We start from the raw sequence: 18354 nt of genomic DNA on the forward strand, positions 1-18354 counted from the left end.
AGATATCCTCATTCTTTGCTCCATCATTTTTCTTCTCAGTCTGTAGAAGTTTCCCAGTCTTTGCTGATGAGTAGCTGCTCAATAGCATAGTGCTGCCACCTCAGTGCTTTGACAGTAAGGATGGTGTTGACTGGAAAATATGCAGTGCTGTGTTTGTGACAGATGCTTTATATATATGCTCAAAAAGGCAGAATGAGAAGTTGTATAACAAAGTTAATCCATATTCATACCCGTAATTATATTTACATGAGAAGTCAGAATCTTTGGCCTTAAGGACAAGCATGTACTGTAGAACCTGTGCTGTGGCTTTGGCTTTTTGAATTTCAAATTAATGGCTATGTGGTATCATAGGGCAATGTGGGAGTAAACATTGAAAGATATTTTATTCTTCCTCTTAATTGCCTCAGATGCTATTCCACATGACCTTTAAACTTCCTTTATTTCAGTAATTTCATGGTTCATTTTCAGTGTTTTTAATCAAGTCATGTTGAAATTAACCACCACCTGAAAACCCTAATTAAAAGCACTATTTGACCCTAATGGCGTACTGTCATTTGTTGATTTTTCCTTTTTTATACAAAAAATTAGATTTAAATTAACATGGAGTGATTTCAGGAAATTATGTAAGACCGGCTTATCAACCCTTTCCCATCATCCTACTGGATAATACTGGACTCAATTAGTTCATCAAGTCCAAGTCATGATGAGAAGACTGGGATCATTAACATGGCGTGTTTATTGTTGTTGTTGTTACTGTTATATAAAAATATATTTTTTCTTCTTTTCAGTGTGGAATTAACATTTTCTTGTACTTTTGCAACTTTTAAATAATATGAAGTTTGTGGAGAATTGATAATATCATAATAATTACAGTTAATCAACAGTGAACATCCAAGATAGGTGGGAAGAGCTTGGTTTACTTGTTAATTCATTTCTCATGCTGTCGGTGTGTCCTGTAGTTTACATGGCTCTCATTGCAGTTTTATCACTGATAAAACAGGTGTTATGATTTTTAATTTGCAAGAATCCTCATTCACAATTTCTTAATGTTATGGGCATGGAATTATATCAATCCATCCATCACAAGGCAAAGGGTGCAATTGAAGCAAGGAATCCAGTTTACGTCATCAGCATGTCTTTAGAAGATGGCATGGACTTTGCACGTTTACAGTACATATGATTATGAACACTGTGTGTTCCTGGTCCTAAATTGTAGGAGAGAGGAAAATTATTTTGGGAGACTGTTATAATTATTAATGCTTACCGTTATTGCTATTTATGAAGGTTTTTCTGTTTTTCCGAAATATAATTGATTAATAAAATTACTTGCAGTTATAAAAAATCATTAGCAGTCTTGCTTGTAATTAAACCTCTTAGTACCAGTTGTGCAGTACTGTTTTTTTCCCTAGCATGAGACTACAGGAAGTCGGCAAACATACAAAGGATCGTCTTTGGATGAGATGGTCGTGTTCTTATTGTGCATTATTTCAGTTTGACATAATGGAATACTGCTCTGAAAATGGTGACTGAACCTATAGGAACTGAGTTTTTATAACTTCTATAGGTCCTGATTTTGTTTGTATAACTAACCATAGTACAGCTTTACACCTGCAGTATCGGTAAACTGGTTTTCTTTTCGTCTTTGCCAGGCTTTAGGTCACAGACAAGTGTAATCTGTTCTAAGGATTTCATTGCATGACACTGTTTCATAAGGCTTTGAGGATCACTGGCATGAACTGGAGCTTTAATTTTGCTGTCTCACCAGCAAGACAACAAACTAAGGGAGAAAGGGGGAGGAGTTCTTTACACAGGGAGTGAGGGTATTGTGCTCCTACATTTGTTTCTCACAATAGTACTGACCTTGACTGCATTCCATTCTCAGCCTTGGTGAAACTGACATACTGCACCTTAATAGGTCTTTTAGCAACACAGCATTTTTCTTGTTCTCTTGAGTTTCACAATTTCATGTTTGGCTGCGCAGATTCAGATGGTGGCTTACATCTTAAAAATAAACAGGCCCTTCTAAAATCAATGTTTTATCCACAAGATTACTCTAAATCCACTATGAGGTTTTCTGCGTTACAGTATATTCCTGCATAGAAAGCCTGTTTTAGTTAGAAAAGTGGGCATGTCTGGCTCTGTGTTATAATCACAAAGCATTGCAGTGTTTCTTCATGACTGGGTAGTGAGTGCAGTGACTCTCTGCCCTGTCTGAAGATGCCTGTAAGTGAGTGAAACAAAGAAGTAATAAAAATTATTTTAGAATTCATCTTTATTATGAATAAACTAAACTCGGTAGATTAAGGCAACTGATTTTACCACTACCCTGAACAGTTATACAAGTACAATATTATGTGCTGTTACAGTAAAACCGTCATGCAATGAATACCTTAAAACAATTCCAGCATATCTTCAGTATTTTTTTTCTTTTTTGTCTTTAAATGGGGCCTTGATTTCTTTGATTTCTTATGGTGTGATATTAGTCAAGTTTTCCTACATGTTATTTTCTTGCCTTTAACAATGGCATTATGATCCTATTTTCTACACAGGTTTTAAGTCTCATGTACAGTATTTTTTCATGTTGGCTTTTTTGTAAAGTGTTATAATTGCATGTTTTGTTACTAGTGTTTGAGGTTGACAACTGAATAGAAACAAGTTTCACAGATGCAAATATCCTGGCAACACCTGCTGCTGTATTTACTGATCTGTAATCACAGCTATTGTGAATCCTAAATCCTATTTAATGATAGTTTGTGGTTTTCTCTTCCCAAATAAGGGTGGGTTATGTTTCATGGGCCTTTTATTATAATGTGTTTCTGGATTTTTTTGCATGTTTTATTTAGAAACATAGAAGTGTTGTTATGGGAGGCATGACCACTCCAGAATTTAATCAGTCTCTGCTCAGAAATGTGCTGTAGGAAGAAGGAGTGTAATCAGATAGATCCTCTGACTCATGTGAAGGAAAAGAATCAGGAACATTTAGAATTATTTCATCATAATTGTTTGGTTTTTTTTGTATTTTCTGCAAAACCTTTTTGTTTTAAAATCATTTAAGTGAGCTAACTTTGTTGGGACTAATATTCAGTACCAGCTAATGGTAATCAAAACACATAGCAGTGCAGTGTTTTACAGTAAGTATTCACCAAGAAAGTGACTTTTGGATTCAAAGCTTCATATAATTCATATAAGTCCCCAGTTAGGTTCCAGCAGATTTTTTCTGCATGGCATCATTTTATACACAGAGACTTGTCCGACGTGTTCGCTATAGTACATGTGAAAATCTGTCTGCTTCCATAAACAATTTTTGTGCTTGTGTTATTTACAATTAAAATAATTAAAGCATATTTAGAAAACTATATTCTTTACATTTTTTATTATACATTTAAAAAATAGGGCATTTGTAGTCTGCGTTTGGTCATTTGTTGAGGAATTTTTTGTTTTAGTTCTGTGCTTGTAACTTATTAAGTAGCAATGTGCAAGTCATAGGAGTTACATAGGAGGCACATTTGGTTTATTATTCTTTGAGGGAGCAGGGTGCTGGGATAAACCTGTTATTTTCCCTTGTTCTTCCCTTTTGAGGTGCATTAACAAGAATAAACCATATATAGGTGTGCGGAGAGAATGTAAAAGCCGTTGTTCGTAGTCATGTTGAAATGTGGCGTCACAGAAGGTCAGATTTTCAGAGAGAAAAAGACATAGTCAGAATAAAATGTCGACTGTATGACATGACTGTATGTACAGTATGAGCCTTCCTAACTGTGAAGACTTTGAGGTTCTGACAATATATGCAGGGAAATTTATTGTGTGTGTGGCATATGATATATACCATCTGCCCTTAACTTGTGCCTTATCTGTGGAAGGCTTTACTTGTGTATGACAGAATTTTTCTCTTCAGGAAGTTTTTAACTGTGTTTTCATAGATAGCATGGCCTATCTTTATATTTGTTTTAATAAGAAATGTATTTTGGATTGCAAAGTAGGTCTGTGTTGAGTTAAATATAGTATGTCATAGAAGCTAAAAGACACTTGTTTATATACAAGTATGTTATATTAAATAATACAACTATAACATCAATGTAGGAAATATTTCTTTGATTTAAGGCTCGCACTAAGATTCCTGTGACTAAGCTTCTAATGCTGTAGCTGCGTGGTTTCCTCTGTGAAATTAAGCAGGCGTCTACAGAGATGGCAGAGGAAGAAAAGAGTGTTTCACAACTGAGTGGTCAATAATTGGATAAAATAGCAAATAAAGTTCCAGCTTAGAGATACTGTATCTCTGAGCCAAAAAAAATAAAAATAAATAGATACTGAAGCACCATAAATTGTTTTTGAAGTACATGCACACCTATCATGTGACAGTTTATGAAAAGAGGAGTGGACAGATATATCATTCATGATTCATACTTTGCCTTAAGATGAAACACGTGTTTTGTGAGAAACCTTTAGATAGCTCCTTTTAGTTAAAAAAACAATAAATAAGAAACTGGTGTGATCATGTGTTTTGTTTTAAAGCTTCAGTTTAAGAGGTTTCATTCAAGACACAAATAAATCACTGTGCCTAGTGTTTTTACCCTAGTATGATTAAATTTACTGTTCTCATTCACTTGACGTTTTCAAGTTTCAAGTGAGACTAATATGTTTATAGCAGAAGTTAGTTTTCTAATTCTTAATTTCCTTAATAGAGGAATGAAACACATTAATCACTGTTTAGTTACAACTGTTGTAGTTAATTTTATTAAAATCTGAAATGTAACTAGATTGATTTGTTATAGAAAAACACATTGCGCAATTTACATAAATGTATTGACTTTATTCGAACCAATATCATAAATTGAGTTATTCATTTAAAGATTATATTTGAAAAACAACAATAGAAAATATAAAGTTATGCTGAACTATACTTATTTAGTACTCATAAACCTCAGAATGGTATGCTATCTGGTCAGCACTGTTTTCTTAAAATACCTTTCGGATCAACATATTAGTTGTCCTTTCTTTAGTACGGGCAGCAATAAAAAAGACACTACTTCCAGAATCAGCTGTGACCGTTTTTTTTTTATTTCTTTTTGCAGATAATTATTCTGTCTCTGCTGCAGAAAATGGGGGCAAATCTGAGTCTGTGGCCAATCTGCAGCCACAGACTTCAATGAGCTCCATCCAGACAAGCTCCCCAGGCCCCAAACGTTCAGGGAACACACTGAAAAAATGGCTGACCAGCCCAGTGCGGAGGCTGAGCAGCGGAAAAGCCGACAGCAATGTCAAGAAGATGCCCAGTAAGCCTAAAAAGAGGGACAGCCGGAAGAGCTTAGACCTGGGCTCCCCCAAACCGGGAGACAACGAGACCACTCCACAGGATGACAGCGCCGACGAGGTAATGTTTCACTTCCTCTCATGGTTGTGACATGAAGATGTGAAAGTGAAAATGGTTTTTAAAACATTTTTGCACAGATTCGTCTTTCAAATAACAAGGAGCCCATTTTCTGAATAATTACCTACACAAAATGGCCACACCTTTTATGTTTAACTGCAGCGACACAGAGATTTCAATTGATCGCTTTTGATATTTACTCTCAGAAGCCAGACTTTTAAGAGAGACAATAGGAATGAAGGTATTTTCTGTGGTCATTAACTGTTAAGGAACTCAAAATGTTTAAAGAGGACGTATTGTTAAAAGAACAGCAAAACCTGCTCCTTTTGTCTACTGTATTCCTTTCTATTTTAGTTATGCAGTCAGTGTTCATGATGGGTGGGTTCCCAGGGAGGCGGCAAGTCAATCCTGATTCTGCAGCTATGCAAACTCAAGATATGTGTTTGTGTGGTAACATGGCCTAAACTCTAATGGAAGCCAGACGCAGACAACAAGTGTCATTCCCTGTTAGAACTCACCTACAGTATATCTAATATCCATTTTACCACAGGAGCAAAGCTTTTAACATCACTTACATGACTGAGTTTTTCTGTTTCGCATGTATAAGAAAATGTTGTTCTTCACGCTTTTTGTAAACTGCCGAATTCATGGTGGGACCTACGGCAACTAGTTCAGTTCTGTACAAGATGTCTCCTTTCTACTGACCTTTTTTTCCTTGTAAGTTGGTGCTTTACAACACATCCAAAACACACTTTCACAAGTTTCACAATGAATTAATCCATTCACTCCTACTTAAAAAATAAATTAATCAATTTTCCACTTAGGAAACCATAACGTATAGGGTATATCATGGGACTGATAATTGCTTATTCTTTCTACGTATTCTATTGAATTCCATATGTAGCTTCCATATGTAGCTTATGCTAAAATGTGACTCACATGGTTGACTCCAGTAAAAGAACCTCATGAAAAAAAAAACAGTTTTTCTTTCTGTACACCACTGCCACCACACATTCTTTGTGTTGGCAAATGCACTGATGTAGCAGTAAAATAAGTGAGACTGAAATTTATTTATTTTTTAAATAAACTAGCGTTGTTAGTGTTTTTCAGTCTCTAAAAGAACTCTGTAACTAGGAATAGCCTATTTCTATTCAACACCATTAAATGCTAAAATCGCCCTGTCTAAAAATTAAATAAATTTAACTTAACATGCCACCTCTTTCTTTTTTTAGTACAACATATATGATCTAAAAACTCTAGGCCTCATCTTAACTAATAATTATTACAAAGTATTATAATTTGTAATTATTATTAATTAAATATCATTTCAAAAATAACATTGAAATGTTTTTACACATTTTTAATTAATAATTAAGAGCTATACATTTCCATCATAAAGGTGTCATGTTTGTCATCATTATTTTTGGTTGAGTTTCCCCAGCTTCTGCTTTGCCCAGTACCTGCAGTTACTTTCATTTGGATGGTTTCCCATTTCTCATTAGTATTTATGCCTTCAAAAAGAAAAAAGTGGCTTTTTATGATAATTGTCTTATTTGAAAGCTAGTGCTAACTTATTGTCATAATGTGAATCCCATAGAATTTTCCCCTCATTTAATTTAAATGAATTTCAGTGAATGGAAGAAAAAAATCACTTTCTTCTCATTATTTCACTATTCTTCGAAGCTGAAGAATGTCAAAGAAAATAGATTTCTATTAGCTGGTTTTTGTATTATTGTTAATAAACATACTTGAATTTTTTACTGACTTCAATGTGCACTTTTGAATACTCTAGCTACAAAACCAAATGTCTTATGTACGCAAGATTTATAGCACTTTAATTATGTTTTAAAGCATAAATAAACATGTAAAACCTTTTCCTTTTTGACAGAATTTGTAGCAGATTAGATTGTTGCCAAAAACCTTGGTTTCACTCACTACCGGACTTTCATAAGTTAGAATGCGAGTTCTCTACTGCATGTAACGCTCTGATGTTTGTATGTACAATCTGTTCTCATAAAGTAAAAACTAGCCTCTTTGTCCTAACTATTTTCCGCAATTTATCTGTGTTTTCAATCTTTATATTGTAAGATATCATGAATGGGCAAGCTACAAAAGCACTTAAGTCATTCTTAGGCTTTTGGATGTCATTAATGAGCACAGTTTGAATTTCCTGTGGCAATTAACATTGTCACATAGAGTCTAATCCTCAACAAAGAGCTACTGTGGCGCAGGGCACAGCTATGAACTTTGTAGTAGGGCTGATGAGATCATTACAATGGATTTCATTAATTCTTTTTATGCCGCTTTCTTCAGGGAAGGAAGGGGATCAAAGATGGCATCATCAGCGGCTCTCTATCCAAGCCGTCTTCTGGAATGCAGAGTGGAGGAGAAGAGGAACCCGATGAAGAATCGCACACCCCACTCCCACCTCCCATGGAAATCATAAAGGATGGCACTTCGCAGGAGGAGAAGGTATGGTGGTGCACACAAGGAGAAAAAAAACAGAAGAAGAGTGGAAAAACCTGACCTCCATGTTCATAAAGACGGCACAATGTTCTCTGTGCAAACAGCAAGACAACTGCACTCTATGAGTGCCCCCAACTGCTAATGAAGGGATTACGGATTCACAGGGAGCAACTGTTTAGTTTCGGTACACCTTAGTCTCACTCCATCTGCGGTGTCACTCAGCACAAGTTCATAACGAGTCTCCACCTGTCACTTTTGTTCCCCCTCAATGTGTAAATCATGCTCCTAACAAATGGGTTTGCTGCTTAGCTTTGTCTCTGCTGTCAGTCTTTAGCTGTCTGCACCATCTGCACCTATTAATCCTGTGTTTTCTTAGCATTTTAATAATCCTGGCTTGGTCTCAAAAAGAAGTGCTGCCATCAGAACTCTTAAAAATGCCTTTTGATATTCATTCTTTTAATAGTGCCAGCTCGAGCTCAGTTTTGACAGTGAGTACTTCCTACTGGCTTTTGAAGCTGCCCTTTCTTTTGCTGATGTGCCCATGTTTAGAATAACATGTAGCTAACAAGGCTCGCTTTGTGCAGTAGAACAGAGTATTTACAGGTTCAGAGTATGGTGTTACGTGTTTCTTAAAAATGTATTTATTTGAAATATGCTTTTCTACAGTTAACCATTATGTGTTTATGTACACAGATAAGCATTAAACAGTCCATTATAATTGACTGTATTAATGGACTCTTTATATAATGCTTTATATACAGTACCAGTACGGATTTTGCACCCAGTGTTTGACCCAGTGCAAATGTAATGGCCGGTAGCTAATTCAAAACACCTCTAAGGCATTGCCAAAGACCTTGTCTTAGTCTCAGCAAAAAGAAGAAACCTACAGATGATCTCCCTTTTTTGAGCTTTGTGGTGTGAAAAGACATTGGAGCTAATGAAGATCTGTAGCGGACTGAAAAGAAAAAAAAACAGAAGGGATTATTTGTATTGTGTTGCAGCAGCCATATGCATTTGATTTCTGCCACTGCTATTTGCACCAAGCCAATGGCGATTTTCTTCTGTTTTCGTTTATAAGCCTAAGTGTCAAAGAAGCGGAGATGATGCAGCCTCCTGCCTTGCAGTTTCACGTGATTTTCCTTCCAAGCTTTCCACTTATTCTAACCCACTTCCCTGAACGCTTGTCTAATAACTACCTGTGTTTCTTTTTCCCTGTCCCTTCTCTCCATCTTGCTAATTTGCCGTTCCTTTTATCAAACTGTGCCTGCAGTCCTCCTCATTGCTTACTGCCCGTCACTGCTCAGCTGAAGTCCCCAGTGCAGCGGATCTTGTCAGTGCAATAGAAAAATTGGTCAAAAGTAAGCTGGTAAGTGTGGTACTGTACGTCAGCAGTTGAGACAGAACAGCAGTTCAGCAACCCTGCCTTTAATTAGTAGAGCAGTGGAGTTCCTCAGAGTAAATCCATAGCTGCTCACCAGTGGAATGAGGGGGACGAAACTTGTGGGTTACCTTTTCCCAGCTGCCGTTTGTGTTGTTGTACAGTAGGAGTGAGAAGAAAACCTTTCAGTTTGGAAAGTTTCAGTCCTAAACGTGGTCATTGGCAAAGATGTATTTTTTGGCGTAATGACGTTGCCATCTTTCCTATAGCATAAGCATGTGTGAATGCATTGATTCACAGATTTTCACACATTAGAGCCTTGTATGTAATATACTTGGATACTGTATATTAGACATAACTTGGCATTAGTAGTTCAGGTGGGTAGCTGCGTCAGCATGCGTAGGCTGCAAAGGAACAAGTAATAGGTTTATTCCATGCTGAAAAAAAGAAGAAAGAGAACACAACGTTTCGGCCGTGGAGCCTTCTTCAGGTGTGCACACCTCTTCCACACCTTCTTCCACACCTGAAGAAGGCTCCACGGCCGAAACGTTGTGTTCTCTTTCTTCTTTTTTTCAGCATGGAATAAACCTATTACTTGTTCCTTTATAACTTGGCATTGCATGCAGGATGGAAGGGAGGGTTTAGTTATGCTTCCTTGTGAGATGTATGCCCAGTTACAGTATATTTCAAAGCATTTTCTACACTGTGGTAGTCTGCTTCACATTTGTTTACATTGCTTTTATGACATCAGTGCATTTTAAGTGTTTTTCTGCATAATGTGTGTGTTTTAGATATTTGTGAAACTGTTTATTCAAGAGCTGGATAACGCAGTGCAATGTAATCTTCATAACGTGTTCAGCCATCCTTTTGAAATGTACCAACTGACTTGGACTTAAAAGGCATGATTTGAATCATAATGATTGTTTTTTTTTCTACTTCAAAAACCCCTATGAGTAATATTGCCATCGCTTTACATGAATATGTTAACTTGACTGTTTTTTCTAGCTAATGCTTCGTTGCATGCAAATGGTGTACTGTATATGTGAGGAAAATAAATGCTAACAGGAACAGATAAATGGAAAGTAGGACAGAGGAGCAAAAGAGAAAAAAATGTTTCAAACAAAAACAAATGTTGTTTATCTTCTACTATGCTGGAGGTCAAAACCAGGACAACTGAATAAACTATCATTCAATTTATGTTGTTATACGATATCTTTGAAGTGACAAGAAAATCCCCAACAAATGGCTGGTTATTACTGGAGATGTTAATTTACTGTGGAAAGGGGTGGATATTTAAGAGCATAAAAGTAACAGCCATTTGCTGCATCTTCTGTCAGGCAGTAAAGAATACAAATGGCTCTTGTCTTTACTTTTTGACTAATGAATTGTGATTGGTTGTGTTTTAAATATTTAATGAATATTGCATTTATTGTCTCTTAAATTTCTACCCGGGAACAAGCATTAAAAACAAGAATGACGGTAACATCTCTTTAGCACCCCGATGCAGCTATGTTTTGCATTTTGTGATCAACCCTGAGACGGCACTGAGTTTCAATTTTTTTTTCTCGTTCATCCACAGACTTTGGAGTCGGGTTCATATCCGAGTTTTAGCTCCATGAATCCACCTGAAACGCGGCAGACCACGGTGCAGCCTAGAAATCCTGAGGAGGAACAGAAAGCCAAAGCATTACGAGGAAGAATGTAAGCTCTTGGAAGAGAAGATTGCAGAGCTTGAGCCAAGCATTTCATGTATTTTAGTTGTGTCCACAACACAATAGCTTACCTCTAATTTGAGAATGAAGGTTTTTTTTGGATTAAAGCTATTACTTTGTAGTTATTGTGTAGTTAATCTACAGACTTTGCAGACATTCTTCTCCAACTTCAAAACTCAGTTTCGGTACATGGTGCATATCTGAAAGGCATATGCCTACAGTAAATCAAAGATTTACACATTCTTGCTGTAAACTCTGTCCATGTGATTCCCTTTAAGGTCTGGAGGCAGTATGTTACGGGATAAAGTATCAGAATTCATACATCTTGTACATTTTTTGTGGCTGTTTCCTTAAACTTTATTTAAAACTATATTCTTGTAAAGTTATCTGAGATTGAGTTTGTTTTTATAAATGAGTGGGCAACACATTCCATTGTTTCCATGCACATTCCAGTGCTTTTATCAGACCTATAATAGCATTTTATGTTTTCCTAGTTTTATATTGTTTTATGACATGACCTTGAATGAATCTTAGAAATCTTTGAATACAGAACAGTTCTTCAGAGGCATCTGCCTCTTTCTCTATTCAATGGAAACACAAAACATTTTTATATGGATACTGTATGTATCTTTTTCCAATTCAAACCATGCTGTTAAACAAAGACATTGTTTTTACTACTTTAGTACATACAGTAAAAAAATAAAATCCTCCATTATTCAATGTATTATTTCTACAGCTAATGTAGTTCAAAGAGTTAAATATTGTAGTTCACGTGTTTGTTACGGCAACCTTTTCTCTTCAGATGAAGTTTTCAAAGGGCGACTAGTATATTCACACTTCATTGACTTGACATTACTGTTCCAAGAATAATAGGTCTGTTTCATAACTAAGAGGCTCTCCCAGCTACATGTCTCCCTTAGGTAACACAAAAAAATAATTGATTTTATTTAGTTTAGAAACATTGCTGTAGATATTGGGATAGTGTTAGCTGAAAACACTTCTAATGCTTTGTTTTCTTTTTCTGTCTCTGATTTAGGTTTGTACTTAATGAGTTAGTACAAACAGAAAAAGACTATGTGAAGGATTTGGGTATTGTTGTAGAGGTAAGTGAAATATGGCTTAGGCAGGCTTGGTTTGGTTTTGAAACTGAAAAGAACATCTTAGATTTCTTGTAAACCACCTTGTGTCACTTAGATCAAAAGAGCTTTCTCAAACAGAAAACAAGTTGAGCTTTATGTGTCATTAACACTTGAGACACCTCAGGTCTGGCTATTTTAGATTCTCTGGTAGACATTACATGTTCACCCTATAGACTGCTATGTTGTGTTTTTTTTTAATCCATTAAAAGCTCTGATCCAATATGTCCATTATCTGTAATTTTACCTATATATGCCTTGTTACAACCCAGGTCCTAACGTCTTTGAATTATTCTGTTTGAATTACATAGCCACTGTTGTGTGTATTATTTATAACATCTGAAAATTCACTATATATGATAGCTTCCTTCTCTGCCTTACTTTATTTAAATAACACACCAGTTATACCCCTGATTATATGTGTACACTGTACGTGTGTTTGTATGTCTTCACAAAAGGAAGCAGGTAATATTAACAGCACATGAAAGGATAAATGTATTGTATAATTTCTCAGTTTGAACAGCAACCATTTTTGTGTCCAGATATGGTTGAGGTTCTTTTTCTCACCTAAAGGTAATGATGTCTACGAATTGAATGATATATATGATATATTTTCCTGATTAATTTGTCTTATGATATCAGTCACTATGCAGTATTGGAAATAGGTCAAATAGGTTAAAAGGGTTAATTTTTTTCTTGTTTATTTATCATCATATTAGGGTTTTATGAAGAGAATAGAAGATAAAGGAGTCCCTGAAGACATGAAAGGAAAAGACAAGATTGTGTTTGGGAATATTCATCAAATATATGACTGGCACAAAGAGTAGGTTTTAAATTATATTTTTTGTCCTTTGATGTATGCAAATTTCATATTTCAAAAGATTTGTAGCAGTGACTATTTTAGACTAAAATGTATTTATATACATTTATATATTGAGCCAATATGTTTTTAAACTGCTGCTTCTATAAATAGGAAAAAAACAATTTTGTTACACACATGGTCTATGTGTAGACAAGTACTTTGTGTTGTTTTTTTCTGTTGTAAGTAAAGAATGTGAGTCCTACAGTATATTAATAAAATAAAACATTCCCTATAGTTTTTTCCTGGGTGAACTGGAGAAATGTCTTCAGGACCACGATCGACTCGCAGAGCTTTTCATCAAACATGTAAGTGCGAGATTTACCTGCCACAATCAAACTGCCTGACACCAAAACAACTTCTAACATTTAAGACTTGAATTACTTAAATATTTTGCTGTTAGTCTGTTAAAATCTTATTTTTTTTATTAATACAGTATTTAAATCTCTTTTACATTGTAGTCAAGCGCTTTCTGTTTATGAAGTATTATAAATGATTGTTCATAAGTATATTGTTTGGAAAATTGATTTCATTCAAATGTAAACTTGTTCCTTTGTAGGAGAGACGATTGCATATGTATGTGGTTTACTGCCAAAACAAACCTAGATCTGAGTATGTGGTAGCTGAATATGATGCATACTTTGAGGTAAGTGTTGTGCTGATGCCTATTTTGTCTTCAAGAAAGTGCTAGTGGATTTTTTTGTCTGAATTGCTAAGTCTTAGTGTTAGTGTTATTAATGGTAATGTGTAAAATAAAAACATTTTAAATGACATTATACTGTATCTATTTTCTATTCAAATGAATACCAAAGAAAATTTTGAAATACGATGGGAAAATCAACAACTTTACCCAACCCTGCAAAATTATCTAAATATTGTTATAGGGCACCAGTAATTTGTATTGTTATGATACAATGGTAAGTATATATTTTTCCTTTGCTTCGTTCCTTAGGAAGTGCAGCAGGAAATAAGCCAGAGACTGACTATTAGTGACTTTCTCATAAAGCCAATCCAAAGAATAACCAAGTATCAGCTGCTTCTTAAGGTAATATGCCGAAATTCTTGGAAAGCTTTTCCTTTTTTGTCACATAAACAGCTTCAGGGTCTTATCTCACAGCTTCCAGTACCAATTCCGAATCCCTGACAGACCCCCACAATTACAATTCCTTTTAGAAAACAAAATGAAGAAAGCTTCATACTCTACGTAGTGCTGCTGTTTTCTGCTGGATCTAAAATTATGTCCTGTATCGTAACGTTGCCATCTAATGTACCAGAAGACATTTGTGCATTTCCCATTGTTAAAAATGGTCCACTATCATCTATTTAAAATGTATCTCCTGAAACAAGTTGTCCTTTAATTAAAGGTTTTATGCACATGCCCTTTCCTTAAAATATTACACATCCCTTGAACAAAAAGTGGAAAAGTTTAGTTTGCGCTCAGCTCACCTTTTTTTCTTTAATGCTGCAGAAATACATTGCTTTCATAACCACAATTACTGAGTCATAATATTGTCTGTTTTCTACAGTCAATCTTTAAGTCACCGGAGTTTGTCAATTCACTAAAACAGGTTGTTTAAACTGTCTTCGGGATTCGCTACATAATCATTCTGTGTTCTTGTTTAGGACTTTCTGAAGTACAGTGAGAAAGCTGGAATGGACTGCCAGGATATTGAGGTAAGCTGGTACATGGTGTCATTGGTACGACTGAGAACGTACAGTATGAATGAAATACATTTTCCTCACTCAAACCAGGAGTCCCCCTAGTAGTCCAGTTTTTACCATTGGTAGTTATGCATTCCATATTGTTTTGGTGTTCACTCTATGTAGCAACTCATTATTCAGTTGACCTGTTGCTCCGTAGGAAGTTGGATGTGTGTTGTCTGTTTTTGGACATTAAAAATTAAATGACCTGATCCCTAAATGAAATGTTATTCAGATCAATCTATGCTTTTAACTGCTCCCTAATAACACTACTGTAATATGAGCCGAGAGACAATGACATGTTTATGTCCCCTCTTTGTATATCAAGGCCATATTATATTAATCTGTATACATCAGAAAAGCATTTAAAAATACAAATACATTTCTGTTCAGACATACATTACATTACTGTTGATTTCTTTCAGTCTAGCAAATTATGTTAATTTTTCTAAGTAGCCTTACAATTGTTTCTGTTGTGTTTTTGCAGAAAGCAGTTGAATTAATGTTCCTTGTACCTAAACGTTGCAATGACATGATGAACCTTGGACGTCTACAGGGTTTTGAGGTAGGCAGCCGAAAGCTCTGTAGTTGTATAAAATCAAAGTACTAAAAAGTAAAAAGTACACTCCCATGTTATTTGGCACTATATACACTGTATAGAATGATGTGGATACCTTGAGCAGTTGTTTACAGGCTTGTGTTTAAGGGGAATGTACTTATCACAGAGGGAATAAAAACAGGGATGTGAGTTAGTTTAGGATAGCCTTGTTCAGCTGCAAAAGAGTCCCCTTTTCTGTAAAATTGAAAAAAAAAATCCTGTTTTTTTTTGTGGTATGAAGCAAAATATGCTTGCTCTATACAAATCCTTGAAAGCCTTTCTAAATTGAATCTTTTATTCAAATATAACTTAAAAATAGTTAAAAAGATGGACATGGTTAGCTGGCCTAAAAGCTTTTGGATTGCCTTTTATAGCAATATGATTTGAGGAGGATGTCTTCACACAGGGTTCCAGCTATATAATTTATACAATTTGGTTCCTAGAGTACTATTTCTTAAGGGCTACTTCCCATACAGATTTCTCATTAGGTTATTGTTTTGCAGGGGATGTTTTTTTCTATCATATATGAGTATTACAGTATGTTTGGAAAATTAATTGTACAGCAGTACTAACATGTTGCAGAACTGCAAGGGGACATGAAGAGGTTCCAAGCTGATGAGTAGAAACAAAAACAGTTTCAGCTGTTAAGACTTCTTCAAGTATAACATGCTGTTAATGGCTGTTAAGCTTTGGATGTTAAGAATTCTTCAGGAATTCTTAAGAAATTCCACTCTGAAAGTGGAAAGAAAAGAAAACAATGTTTTGACTGTTAGGCCCTCTTCAGGTGTGACGTCTATAGTAGGCTTAATAGCCAAATGCAGCTTATTAAAGTATTCAGCGTGGAATTAACCTTTTCTTGGTCTGTTAGGCCTTCCGTTAAGCTGCTCTGTTGCAGCTCACCAATCATTTATTGAAGAACTTAAAAAGAAAGGAGTTTTTAATGAATCTGGGGCAAAAAAGACAAAAGTCATTGCTCTCTAGAGTGAAAGCAATTTTTCATACCACATGTTTGAAGATTGCACATGAAGATTAATCAATATGCAAAAAGTCTGACCTTTCCTACAGGCAGATTTCTTGCAGCTCTCTTCCTGTTTCTCTTACTGGAATGACTTAATTTTGCAACTCATATTTTCACAGGGAAAGCTAACAGCTCAAGGAAAGCTGCTGCAACAAGACACCTTCTTTGTCACAGAACAGGACACTGGAGTCTTGTCCCGTAGCAAAGAACGGAGGGTCTTCCTCTTCGAACAGATTGTCATCTTCAGTGAGCTCCTCAGAAAGGGATCTGCAACGCCAGGTTACCAGTTTAAGAAAAGTATCAAGGCAAGTTCAAGCTCACACACTCCAAATAAAATGGTCAGACAGTTATTGCTAGCAGAAAGTTTTTAAGACTACATTGATACCCTCAATTCACAACTGAAGTAACTGCAGCAAATATCATTTATGAGGGAATTGTAAGACAAGACAGTTTTTTGAAATCTAGCAAATTAAGAGGTTTTCATTCCGGATGAGCCCTGAAGACTTAATCACACCAATTTTTCAGTTACTACTTAAATTGGCTTAACTTACTATTACTTGTAGCCATAAGGATTTTAAATCCTGCCTGTGAATCATGTAGGATTATGGCCCTTCATAACCAAAACAGGATCTGCCAGTACTGCACAATGAACAAGGCAGGCAACAATGTCATTATTTAATGTAGTAGTTCAGGTGGGTAGCTGCGTCAGCATGCGTAGGCTGCAAAGGAACAAGTAATAGGTTTATTCCATGCTGAAAAAAAGAAGAAAGAAAACACAACATTTTGGCCGTTGGCCTTCTTCAGGTGTGAGGTTATTTAATGTAACTGAGTAAAGTGCCTTGGTATTTCATTAATACTATAATAAATATTATTATTTGATTAAACCTTGACAACAGTTTGGATGTATAAAAGTAATATCAGCTGACATGTATAGGGGAACAAATGTAGCTTTTTAGTTTTCCAAGTGAAAGTTGATAGATACTGAAGACTTTTATATTCAGTCTATTACTGTAATTTACCCAGAACTAAATATACAGTATAGGCGATCCTAGAAAGTTACAATGACCGATTCTTTCAAGATTCCATATTTTCAGTGACGAGGGTAGTGTCTTCCTTTTCTTTTTTTCTGCAATGTTCTTCAGCCTTGGCAATGGCAAAGAGCCCTTAGAAATGTAGGAACTTAGAAACTACAGACATGTTGGCATTTTTAAATATTGGCTGATGCTGCTTTCAAACAGTCAAAGAGTTTGGTCCCTGACCTTTTATGGACTTTTCTGAATGTTTCTGTTTTTTCTGCCTTGTAGATGAGTTACTTGACCTTGGATGAAAATGTTGATAATGATCCATGCAAGTTCGTCCTGTACTGTCGGGGATCATCTGAAAGGTTCACACTCCAGGCTGCCAATCCAGACATTAAGCAGGCATGGGTTCAGGACATCAGCCAAGTTCTGGACACTCAGAGGGACTTCTTGAATGGTAGGAAAAGTGGTGTCATGGGGCTACTAAATGCATAATAATCAAGATGTGTAAACCTAATTATATGTTTATAAACCATAAAGTACATATGAGATCAGCCTTTAGCTAGACCAGTTCAATTACTACTTTTAATAATATTTTAGAAATACTATTATAGTCATATTTATTTATTTAATGGACAAAGCAACAGTTGTTTTCCCTAGCCAAAGCTTTTAGAAATAGCACTTAGATAATACCTATAATGGAAAAATTTAAATCCGAAGACATACTACCATTCATTTTTGTGATAAAGCTTGTAGGTAATTTTGTTCAGGAAGAATTAAAACATAATAAACTAATACTAGTTTAATAAATAATTAATAAACTAATACTAATCACACCGATTTATTAATACATTTTTCCATGTATATGTCTGCACAAATAGATATTACCTTTCTTCCGTTTTTATATATATATCTGCATCTATTTTATACAAAGTAATATTTGTTCACTTTTTCTGCCCTTTAGTCTAATATCAGAAAGAAATGGTACATATCTTGGCAGAACATTTGAATGCTTTATATAACTTAGATATTTGCGGAGATACTTTAATGATATTCTTGTTATTTTAAAAAAATCTGTTTTATAAAAGCCAAACAATAT

General features: G+C 35.3%; 1 protein-coding gene across 2 annotated transcripts in view; it reads left to right on the plus strand.

Moving 5' to 3' along the window:
* The window catches only part of kalrna (kalirin RhoGEF kinase a), a 209033-nt gene that overhangs the window by 172282 nt on the left and 18397 nt on the right, over window positions 1-18354 (plus strand). For both annotated transcript variants that reach the window (XM_088930063.1, XM_088930062.1), the window contains 12 exons: window positions 5073-5371; window positions 7682-7840; window positions 10792-10913; window positions 11961-12027; window positions 12780-12883; window positions 13158-13227; window positions 13479-13565; window positions 13872-13964; window positions 14543-14593; window positions 15108-15185; window positions 16356-16541; window positions 17541-17712. In XM_088930063.1, the coding sequence (XP_088786189.1) occupies window positions 5073-5371; window positions 7682-7840; window positions 10792-10913; window positions 11961-12027; window positions 12780-12883; window positions 13158-13227; window positions 13479-13565; window positions 13872-13964; window positions 14543-14593; window positions 15108-15185; window positions 16356-16541; window positions 17541-17712 (1488 nt within the window). The remainder of the gene's footprint in view (window positions 1-5072; window positions 5372-7681; window positions 7841-10791; window positions 10914-11960; window positions 12028-12779; window positions 12884-13157; window positions 13228-13478; window positions 13566-13871; window positions 13965-14542; window positions 14594-15107; window positions 15186-16355; window positions 16542-17540; window positions 17713-18354) is intronic.

The sequence above is a fragment of the Atractosteus spatula genome, chromosome 13, assembly GCF_055471065.1.
Source record: "Atractosteus spatula isolate fAtrSpa1 chromosome 13, fAtrSpa1.hap1, whole genome shotgun sequence".
NCBI classification, from domain to species: domain Eukaryota; kingdom Metazoa; phylum Chordata; class Actinopteri; order Semionotiformes; family Lepisosteidae; genus Atractosteus; species Atractosteus spatula.